This window comes from Macrobrachium nipponense, chromosome 2, assembly GCF_015104395.2.
Source record: "Macrobrachium nipponense isolate FS-2020 chromosome 2, ASM1510439v2, whole genome shotgun sequence".
Taxonomy (NCBI): Eukaryota; Metazoa; Arthropoda; class Malacostraca; order Decapoda; family Palaemonidae; genus Macrobrachium; species Macrobrachium nipponense.
In genome coordinates, this window is record NC_087201.1 from 141,721,943 (window position 1) to 141,734,442 (window position 12,500).

Sequence of the window (12,500 nt, forward strand, 5' to 3'; positions counted from 1 at the left end):
TTGAAGGAAGTGAGGAGAAAAAGTGAAAACGAGAGAGAGAGAGAGAGAGAGAGAGAGAGAGAGAGAGAGAGAGAGAGAGAGAGATATTGACAATAAAGAAAAATTGTTGAAGAGGCAAATTAAAAGAGAGAGAGAGAGAGAGAGAGAGAGAGAGAGAGAGAGAGAGAGAGAGAGAGGGTGATAAGGACAATACGGAAAAATGTTGAAGAGGAAAGTTGAAAAAGAGCTAGAGAGAGAGAGAGAGAGAGAGAGAGAGAGAGAGAGAGAGAGAGAGAGAGAGAGAATAGGGGAAAATGTTGAAGAGGAAATTGAAAAAAAGGAGCGATGGATAAATGAGAGAGAGAGAGAGAGAGAGAGAGAGAGAGAGAGAGAGAGAGAGAGAGAGAGAGAGAGGTAAGGTACTTTACCTGTTCGTCATTAACGTAAAACTTCAAGGTGGCTGGAGGCTGTGAGTTGGGGGACGAGCAATTCAGCATGACGTCCTCGTGCATTTGGTAGCTTATCTGGGCCCCCGTGATCAGCGGCTTCCTGTCTGGAAGATCTGGAGGAGGAGGAGGAGGAGGCAAGAGAGGAATGAATGAATGATGAATGGATGAAAGATCACATTATACAATTTTTAAAAAATACCAACTTACTCTTTATTGAATCAGTCTCTCTAGCAGATGGCAAAGAAAAAAATATATATTTTCTTAATCACAAAGAGATTCTATACTTTTTCCAATGTAATAGGCGAAAATATTTCTTGGAGTGATATCTGCTGCTACTACGGCTACTGCTACTACTACTACTACTACTACTACTACTACTACTACTACTACTAATAATAATAATAATAATGATAATAATGATGGCAAAGTATTGGCACAAAAAATCAATCTTGCACTACTGGAGCCAGATTCCTTTTCCCTACCTCCTCCAGAATTCCTCCTACTCCTACTCCTCCTCCCCTCCTCCTCCTCCTCCTCCTCCTCCTCCTCCTCCTACTACTACTGCGACTACTACTACTACTACTAATAATAATAATAATAATAATATCACTGGAGTATGCTTAGCAGCATTATAATCTGAAAAAACACTAAACCATTATCACCAAAAGTAATAACGATTCGTCAGTAATACTCATGATAAAGAGACACAAACTCACTTGAAATCATTCTCATTAATTAGAACATTATTATCAGAGAAAAATAAACATTTTTAATTAGATCACCCTACACTTCCCCCCCCACCCCTCCCCCCTCCCCCCTCCCCCCTCTGAGGGTTATTCGAAATAGATAATTAAGAATAGATTTATTCAATCATATGCAAATAGCGTAAAGGGGGGGGGGGGGGGGATTTCTGCAGAACTTCCAGATGTTTCCCAAATTGGAGTGATATTTAGACGTGGAATTTGTTTGAATTTCTCTAAATCGACTGGACATTGCGGGGGAGGGAGGGCAATGGTGCGGGTAACTCCATCAGGAAAATCGATGAACAGGAACTTTTGACAGACCTTGGGAGTCAAGTGCAAGAAACGCTGGAACTTCAATGAGGGTTAACGCACGAACACACGAAAGATCTCTCAACAAGTAGTGAATGAAAATTCTCTCTCTCTCTCTCTCTCTCTCTCACACACACACATATCTTAAAATATTAGAAAGTTATAACAAAGTGAATCTACAAATTCTCTCTCTCTCTCTCTCTCTCTCTCTCTCTCTCTCTCACATACACACAAAAACACATCACTAGTCGAAAGCAAAGATATACCTCGAAATGCAAGAAGGTATAGAGAACTCAGTCTAAATAAGATTCTCTCTCTCTCTCTCTCTCTCTCCTCTCTCTCTCTCTCTCTCTCTCTTTCTGACTGTCTTTGAAGAAACTGACACTCTAGTCCCAGAAAAAGGGGAAAATCCTAGAAATCCTTGGGGGATTCTTTTAAATCTATAACTCGGATTCCCTGGGAGATTTACGATGTCATGGTGCTTATGGTTATCATACAGCCCAGAGAAAAACCAATAGAGAGAGAGAGAGAGAGAGAGAGAGAGAGAGAGAGAGAGAGAGAGAGAGAGAGACTTATGATGTTCACTAGAAATAACATAGTTTGCAAAGATGTTTTTTACTTTTGAAATTATCGGAATGAAGAAGGCGGAGATTTGCAGCTGCAAAACTTTCATAAAAGAGCGAAATGTTGAGAGAGAGAGAGAGAGAGAGAGAGAGAGAGAGAGAGAGAGAGTGGAAGTAGCAAAAAGTAGCGTCTTGAAGAATGAATGAGAAGTCATGGAATGAAACTGGGTTGATTTCAAGATAGTCTAGAAAAGTAAGTGGAATGAAATTTGGTTGAAGTGAAGATTGAACTCTTTGAAAGTGAAATAAAAACTGGTTGATATCAAGACTGGACTTTCGGAAAGTGGAATGAAATCTGGTTGATATCAAGATTGGACTATTGAAAAGTGGAATGAAATCTAGTTGATATCAATATTGGACCTTTGAAAAGTGGAATGAACTCTGGTGTGTCAAGATTGGAATCCTGAAACGTGGAATGAAATGTGGTCAATGCCACAATTAGACTTGGGGCGTGGAATGAAATTAGACCACTCTTAAGAGTCTTGGAGCGGGGAATGACATTTGGATGATATTATGATTGACGTCTCGGAAAGTGGGATGAAATCGGTTAATGTCGAGATTGGGGTCTTGAAAAACGGAAGGAAATTTGACTGATAGCAAAAGTGAAGTCTTGAACAGTGGATCTTACATCGGAAGCCGTGAGGAACTAATACACTTAATGGATGGAATTGGGGGCACCGGGGGCGAGGGATATGGGAGGGAAGGGGAGAGGAGGGTCTCCTTCTCCCCCTACAGAATAAAATATAGATGATCTACAGGTGGAGACGTTCGGAAATAAATCTTTAAAAATAGAAGCCAAGATCTGCTCTTTAAAATATGGATCCCGAAATTTAAAAACCTAACTAAATGAGAATTCCAGTGAAAATTTTATATACTGATAGGTCTTGAGATTACGAAATCTAGTAAATAAAAAAAATAAAAAAAAAAAAAGATATAACCGCGTGGATCCTTCTAACGGGGTTTAGAATAATAGAGCAGTCACAAGAAAGATGGATTTTCTTTGAAGGATAATAAATGATCTTGAAAATAGGCTGAAAGGTTGACTGATAATAATAAATAGCTCTGAAAAAGTTGAGGTGTAAAAGAAAGTTCTCTCTCTCTCTCTCTCTCTCTCTCCTCCTCTCTCTCCCCCACCCCTCTCTCTCTCTCTCTCTCTGCATATATATACATATGTGTATGATATTTATATATATATATATATATATATATATATATATATATATATATATATATATATATATATATATATATGTATATATATAATAATATATATATATATATATATATATATATATATATATATATATATATATGTTTGTGTGCGTGTGTATGTATATATACATGCTTATGTATGTATGCATATTATATACATATATATATACATAATACACGTATACATGCATACAAAACGCTTTCGTTAGTACTTATTTTTCAAGCCACTGAATGCTCCTTAATTTAAAGGCTTAAGAATCAATTTCGTCAAATTTGATAAACAATTCCTTCTTATGACAAATATTTTGATCATCGTCTATGAATTATTGTTACCAAGACAGCCATCAAGGATATGACAGTATATAGTATAAGACTTCAGAATTTTGTCCTTATGAAACTATTACCATGAAAACTGCGCAATATTTATTACCAATGGCAGTCCTACTTATCATTATAGCATCTGATGTCAATATGTCACCGAACATCGAGAGGAAATGAATTCCCGATAACCAATTCATTTCTTCGTGACCAACTATGTGTGGGCATTCACTATCGCAATGACATTCATCACTCAAATGACTTGAAATGATATCATCATAATGACTTTCTTAGCGGCGCACAAAACTTCGTCAGCAATGATTATTAAGGAGACGATGATTCAATAAGCGATAATTATTCCTCCTTACTGCTATAATTGCTCTTCCGCAGAATCAACGCTCAGGCGAACAACTGAAACGATGTCTCATTAAAAAAAAGCAATAACAATTATGCTTCGCTAATCACGTTAATATTTTAAGCTTCGATATTGTCTGGGAGTTCCCTTTGATATAATCATCCTTTTCCGGTCTGCTCTTTTCTCCTGGATGCGAGAAAGATTAAATAAATATGGACGTATTACGAAGGGGGGAATTTTAAGAATTATTTTCGCTCCGCCATTAAAAAATCATTCACGTGACTGGCCGCGCGTCTAAGGTTGAAGAACGGAATAAAAATGGTTTTTCAGAAATAGCAAATGCTTCATCGATGATTGAAATTCACGGAACGGCTAAGCCTTGGCTCATTCTTGAAAGCCTCAGTGTCGTCGGAATGATTTTAATCAAATGTATCGCTTTCCCTCTGTCAATAACAGTTCGACATTTTCATGCGTTGATGATTTTACTTTTTAATAAAAAATACTAAATATATTATGGTAAAAGGTGACGGTGGGATTTACTTAAAATCTTTTTATATTTTCGACATCACAAAAGAGGATTCTTCGTTCTTTGTGCTTGCTATTTTGAATTGTAAGCATCCTTCTATCAATTAAATTGTCGGGTTCCCTTCGTGCAGACAACTGCTTCTTGCTTAATAATCAATAAAATTGCCACTATCATATAATCCCCAGCAAGAACACTAAAAAAAAAAAAAAAATTGAAAATAATTAAAATAACTTACAATTTACTATAGGCCCAAACATGTGAATTTCACAAATGCTGGCTCATAACTAATAAATTGCCATTCGTCATATAATCGTCTACAAAACGTTCAAATAAACCATTTGAAAATATTTTAAATAACTTACAATTTACTATAGACCTATATATGTAATTTACACAAATGGAAGACTGCTATCTATTTATTTTCCCCATCAAAACAAAACAGGCATGTAAAAACACTAGACCCACCTACTACTCTCATAAGCGCGACAGCAGACTCGGTGTGGAAAGATGGCGCCTCGGCGGATACTTCGCAGCGATAAACGCCCCCGGCATCGAGGGTCACTTGCTGGATTCGGACTCTGCCTTGATGGGAGGCCGTCAGATCCACCCGGATGGGGTTCCCTTCGATCGGGAAGGTCTTGACTGCCGGGTGCTCCGCCGGCGTCCAACGGTAGAACTCGTAGAGGCCCAAGTACCACTTGACGGCGTAGAGGCCGTCGTCCTCGACGTCCCACTCACACTCCAACCAGCCGCCCTCTCCGGTCACCAAGGGCCCAGGGACCCCGACCTTCGTTATTCTTAGGCCTTGGACTACATCTGCGGGAGAGGGAACAAGGGATTGTTAATGTGATGCCCAATAGTCAAAACTGGTATTGAATCATGATAATGAATAAATACATAAATACTTTGTGTCACATTATAATATATATAATATATATATATATAATATATATATATATATAAATATATATATATGTGTGTGTGTGTGTATATATATATACTATATATATACATATATACATATATATACTATATATATATATATATATATATATATATATATATATACCTATACTATATATATATATATGTGTGTGTGTGTGTGTGTGTGTGCGCGTGCGTGTGTGCGTAAACCCTTATTTTCTCTAAATGCCCATCCATACGGTATTTTTGTATGTTTGCCATCCTCATACTTTTCCATGCGTTTGCATGAAAGAGGACGCAGTCATATTGTCAGAGAAAACACCAATTCTTTTTTTGTATGAATTTCCATATTTCGATTTGCAACACGGAACGGGGTACACAATGTTTATTTACTTTGACGTTTGTTTATTTGAGGGTCATACGAAGCATTGCATATTTACTTATGATTGTAAAGACACATACACTCAGAAATAGACTTGCCCTATTATTTGCCTGTAAGACACGTTAGCTCTTAAAAGGTTCCTTATATCACTCCATATTAAGTTCCATCGTATTTAGATAATATATATTCACTATTCAGCTCCATCTTACCTACCTGAGATCTAAAGGGAAGGCTGTTCTTCCCAACCGCATATTTAGAGGTGATAAAACAAGCATTAATGTCCGTATCACGGTTTTTTTAATTCCTGTAACAACTCAAGTCAAAATCTCGTAATACTATCAAAACTGCTTGGATTTTAAGGCAACATTTTTTTTATCACGTATTTCTATTTTTCTATTTTTTTTATCACGTATTTCTATTTTTCTATTTTTTTTATCACGTATTTCTATTTTTCTATTTTTTTTATCACGTATTTCTATTTTTCTGAAAAGAAAACTATTGTGCTCACTTTGTCTGTCCGTCCTCGGACCTTAAAAACTATTGAGGATAGAGGGCTGCAAATTGCTATGTTGATCACTCATCCTCCAGTCACCAAACATACCAAATTGCAGATCTCTAGCATTAGTAGTTTTCATTTCATTTAAGGTTAAAGTTGGCCAAGCTTCGTGCATCTGCAGCCGCCGACACCTCTTCAGCTGACCGCATCTGGGGAGCAACTGAGCAGTGAGCATAATGAGTGTTTCTTACAGCATTATATGCTGCACAGAAAATTCGATTGTTCGAGGCATTTTTTACTTGTTCTTTATTTCTCCTGAAGTAAATGCTAAATAGTCTTTTGTAATAACACCAATAATTTTTCGAAGATCTGGTAATAGTCACACAAGATACTTTCTCTCAGGATCTGGTTGGCTAAGTGCTGATTCTATGTCCTCTAATGTGATTTTAGAAGAAGCATCATACGCCCATAGGCACTGCTTGGGAAATGACCAATTTTAAGTTCTTTATTCTTTTGCCATCAGAACTTCATAGCGCTGTCTTGTGCGTTTTCCGAAACACAGAACCTACCAATAATACTTGAAGAAGCCAATTATTTTATATGTAAAAGAGCTAATATAATAGAATATACAATTTAGGCCGAAGGCCAAGCGCTGGGACCTGAAAGGAAAATTGAGAAAAAGGTTACAATGGCGTAACAGGAGGTAAACCTCGCAGTTGTACCATGAAATATTTGCTGGAAGAGGGTGGAAAGTACGATGGAAAGATGGTATAGGAATGGAGGTACAGTAAAAGGAATTAAAGGGGTTATAGCTAGGGCCGTTGCCCCGAGCGGCTATGTATCTATTTTTGTTCTCCAAAGATTGGAGACGGATTATTTACTAATCTTTCGGTATTTCGTTTAAAAATCACGGATGAAAAATATAAATCAGTGCTGTTCTCGTTTTACCAGAACAGATTGAAAATATCAAGAGAGAGAGAGAGAGAGAGAGAGAGAGAGAGAGAGTATTACCAACGGTTTGGTGTCGTAAAAAAAAATGGTCACCCACACTTGAAATTACAGGTTTAAGCACGAAATATAGTTCTTTGAAAATAATTTTTGTCAAAATTTTTCATAAACTGCAATCATGCAAATAAATGCGCCAACTGAAACCATGAAATTTTGTATAAAGTTGGAAAATACACGTATAACTACATAATCTTATAATAAAAAAAAAACCTCGTGAGAAAACAAGAGAGAGAGAGAGAGAGAGAGAGATTCACCTAAATCAGACGGTTCCTCTTTCAAACGAATCAGGATATCTAAAACAGGCTCAAGTATCTTGTGACAATAATAAAAAAAAAAAATTATAGCACGCTTTACCGCTCCTAAAAGAAGAAGATTTACGGTCTCGCTCTCTCTCTCTCTCTCTCTCTCTCTCTCTCGCCTCTCTCTCTCTCTCTCTCTTCCTATCTCTTCTCCACTCCACTCCATCCGGAAACCAATTGAAGGAGTGAACAGTCATAACAAGCTTGTTTCGCGGGTCCCTCTTTTGAAAGAAGAGCTGAGAATGGAGGAAAGGATGAAGAGGTTACGGGGTGGGGGCGGTTGGGGGTGGGGGCGGGGTTTGGGTGGTACACATGTCATAACAGAGTAGTTATGTATTATTTATATATATATATATAATATATATAGTATATATATATATATATATATATATATTATTATATATTTTTAGGTCGAAATGGCTTAGATTATATTACAGCCGAAAACGTCACAATGAAATTAAAGATGTTGACTATAGCGTTTGTCTGGCTATTCCTGATGACGATCAGACTCCCTAGAAATCAATCTCTAGCAACTATAAAACACACACACACACACACACACACACACACACACACACACACACACACATATATATTATAAATATATATATATATATATATATATATATATAATATATATATATATATATGAATTTTTATCACATCGCCTTGATTACCAGACATAGAGTTTACAAGTGGTCCCACACAATTCCAGGTTCGCGCCCTATCTCGGAATTAATATATTTTCATATATGTTAACAGAAGGAAACTTTTCATTTGACAATAATTTCGTCCTCTCGCGGGTTCGAACCAGCTCCCAGCGGACTAAAGAGAAATCAGGGCGTTAGTGATGTTATCGATACCGTCACTGAAGTCCTGATTTCTTCTCTGTCCACTGGGCGCTGGTTCGAACCCACGAGAGGACGTAATTATTGTCAACTGAAAATTCCCCTTCGGTTAACATATATGAAAATATATTAATTCCGAGGTACGGTGAATTGGATATTAAAGGACATTTGTAGATCTATGTATATATATATATATATATATATATTATATATATATATATATATATATATATATATATGAATGCTTACAGGAATACAGTATTTCGTCTCCTGCAATGAAATATCCCTATATCATGCATATATTATAATAAAAAAAAGTTGTCTAAGAAGAGTCTGGTATGCTTAGAAGAACCCCATTCCTATCTTCCAGAATATCATCGTTAACTTTCATCTAGTTTTATTTTCCTCACTGGAAATTTTTCTTGGGGTAACGAACTTCCTAACATCTTTTACTCTTAGTGACATTTGAATATTATATTCAAACAAGTAAAACAATCGAGTTTTCTGTTGGTCGTATCAATCGACCTTTCAGTGGTCTCGGTATAATGTTGTACGAGCCGCGGCCGATGAATCTTTACCCATGGCCCGGTGGTGGCCAGGCGCACGATTATGACTAACTTAAACTTTAAATAGAATAAAAACTACTGAGGCTAGAGGGCTGCAATTTGGTATGTTTAATGCTTGGAGGATGGATGATCATCATGTCAATTTGCAGCCCTCTGGCCTCTGTAGTTTGTAAGATCTGATGGGGGACAGAAAAAGTATAGACAGAAAAAAGTGCGGACGGACAGACAGACAAAGACGGCACAATAGATTTCTTTTCAGAAAACTAAAACGCTTGGAATCAGACTAAATCATCGTAAGAATAAAATTCAACTGGAAAACAAATAAATGTACACGAAGGATTAAAAAGAAAATATCTGGAAAACTGAAATGTAGAGTTGATACTATATTTCAAAACATATAAGCTCCAAGACCTCCACATACTGTTTACAACACCACCGGTAATATATACATATGTATCACAAGGTTAACACATTGCTTCCTACAACATACAGTCGCGTTCATGAGTAGCTTGGAGCTTAGAAAAAACCAGATAATTCATAATATTCTTGAAAATGTAAAAAATTATCTAAATATGTAATGTTTACAAAAGCTAATACAAAAACCAATGTTCTAAAATTAAATGTACTCTTAAAGAGTAGCATAAAAAAATATACAAAACTATTTACAGCTTACTGGAAATTGACTGAAATTCACAAGAAACTTATGTAAAAAAATAAGCATAACTTTCCTCAAATGGTATTGTTTTCAGATGCCTTACCAAACAAAAACTATTAATTTATAACCTCCTGTCGACAAAAAATATGCTGTTCACTATTTCAAGGAGAAAAGGGGGATACTTATTGATCCGATAGATATTGGTATCCAACAGTGACAATACATACAAGACTACATCATTCGCTCTTGTCTCATACAGACGAAATTTTCATGAAAATGACTTTGTGTATTTTACGATACGAAACCTAGTGTCTATGTATCACATAAAATTAAGAGGAAGGTAATCAAATACTTCAATGAATGACCGTCGGACCAAACAATTTCTTGGTGAAAATCGACTTTTTTTATTGAACATTTTTTTATCTTCATTCTTTGATGTCGTTCATTGCCATGAATAAAACTCGCGAATGTAGGGACGGGACTCCGAGTTTAACTAAATAGAATGGTCTGATGGGACTTGAAGGAATAGTCTGAGTGGGACTTGATGGAATGGTTTTAGTGTGATCTAATAGAATGGTTTGAGAGAGACTTGATGGGATGGTTTTAGTGTGATCTAATAGAAAGGTTTGAGTGGGACTTGATAGAATGGCTTGGGAAGAGTTTGAGTGGGGCTTAATGGAATGGTTTGAGTGGGACTTGATGGCAGAGAGAGAGAGAGAGAGAGAGAGCGAGTCGTTTCCATCAAAAGGGAAGACGAGAGAGAGAGAGAGAGAGAGAGAGAGAGGAGAGAGAGGAAGTCGTTTCCTCAAGAGAGAGAGAGAGAGAGAGAGAGAGAGAGAGAGAGAGAGAGAGAGAGAGCAGTTGTAACCATCAAAAGGAAGACAGGTGAATTCCACGATGCGTTAAGCCGTCTGTCAAAACATCGTGTTTCCTGACAATAGTACGAGATTTTTTTTTTTTTAAAACAGACGTTGCTCGGCTACCAAAAAAGAATGAAAATGACCACAATAACAAGGACTGACATGAGAAAGGTAAGGTGAACATACGGTATCTTTCTTGAAACTACTGTAGTTATGCTATATGTGTGAAACTGTACGCAAATACATACATGCATATACTATATATATCGTATACTATAATTGATATATGTGTATACTATATATATATATATATATATATATATGATCTAATATATATATCTATATTATATATATATGTGTGTGTGTGTGTGTGTGTGTGTGCGCGTGTGTGTGTGTGTTTGTGTATTTGTGTGTGTGTGTGTGCGTGTGTGTGTGTGCGTGTGTGTGTATAATTTACTATATTTTAGCCGAATCTTTTTATGTCAATCAAAAATTTTTGTTTATGGCATGACTAACGTCAGCCCATCATTTTTATCTTTTATTGTTTATGTTCTATTCTTTCTTAACATGGAGTATATATAACAAGTATTCAATTTCAAAACGACTCCCAAATAAAGATTCCAAACCATGAAAATCAACTTGACACAAACAAGTTAAAGCAACGTATTACCAGTCATGCAAGTTCTCTGTGGAAAATCACAAATGCATTTTCATCTTTTTCGTTTCCTTTTAGTTTGCCAAGTCTATTGTAAATACCACCACAATATATTTGGGGAATAATAATTTATATAAAGTACATAAAAGGTTGTTGCCAGCTAACTTCAACTTCAGTTTAAAAATGGCAGCAAAATGAGTATCTTAGGTGGAAACTAATTATATACAAACCGATCATAGAGAAATATGTTGCGCAAAAGATAGTGGCATCGCAATCTTGCTACACACAAACACTCACAATCCATACACACTACACACAGAAGTGTGTGTGTGTGTGTGAATATATATATATATATAGATATATATATATATAATATATATATGTGTGTGTGTGTGTGTGTGTGTGTGTGTGTGTGTGTGGTGTATATATATATATATATATATATATATATATATATATATATATATATCTATTGGTATGATGTAAATATATACATACATACATGCATACACACATATATAATGAAATGCCGACCTTAGGCCGGCAGGCTTTGAACCGCGTGTGCATACATATATGCAAGTATCTGAATGGATTACAGATATGCACACAGTCCATAAGCAAATAAATTAAGCAAATATAAAAACTGCCAAATTCTGTTGCATGCGAAAAGCTAATAGAAAAACCATTTCCCTTTTTCGGATTTTTTTTCCCTCCACCAGTGTAATTAATGCTTTAAAGTTTATGACATCGCGGTTATTTATTAAAGTTTTCTCATCAACCGAGATCAAATTTTCATAAATGAATAATAAAGCAGGGGAGGCAAAATTATTCTTAATTGTTTGTGGTAATTGTCAAGGTCGCCATATTTGAGATTATTATTATTATTATTATTATTATTATTATTATTATTATTATATTATTATCATTCTTATTATTATTATTATTATTATCATATTATTATTATTATTATTATTATTATTATTATTATTATTATTATTATTATTATTATTATTATTATATGCTAATATGATCTTCCTTTACTTATTTATAACTGCCTGGGGAATATTTTCACAGCTCATATTATTTTGCTTTGCGTAATGTTAAGGCTTAGGATTTTAACGTTGAATAATTAATGGTATTTTCGAGAATACTGCTTCAGGACGGTGACAACACACATTTTATATATATATATATATATATATAGTATATATATATATATATATACATATACACACACACACTTTATATATATATATATATAGATATATATTATATATATACTATATATATATT

The 12,500-nt window shown here is 35.4% G+C and overlaps 1 protein-coding gene across 1 annotated transcript in view; it reads right to left on the reverse strand.

Annotated features, from left to right (window-relative positions):
• Window positions 1-12,500, reverse strand: part of LOC135221533 (uncharacterized) — a 345,136-nt gene that overhangs the window by 22,901 nt on the left and 309,735 nt on the right. The window contains exons 2-3 of the mRNA XM_064259253.1: window positions 4,980-5,330; window positions 408-541 (exon numbers count right to left, since the gene is read on the reverse strand). Coding sequence (XP_064115323.1) covers window positions 408-541; window positions 4,980-5,330 — 485 coding nt within the window. The remainder of the gene's footprint in view (window positions 1-407; window positions 542-4,979; window positions 5,331-12,500) is intronic.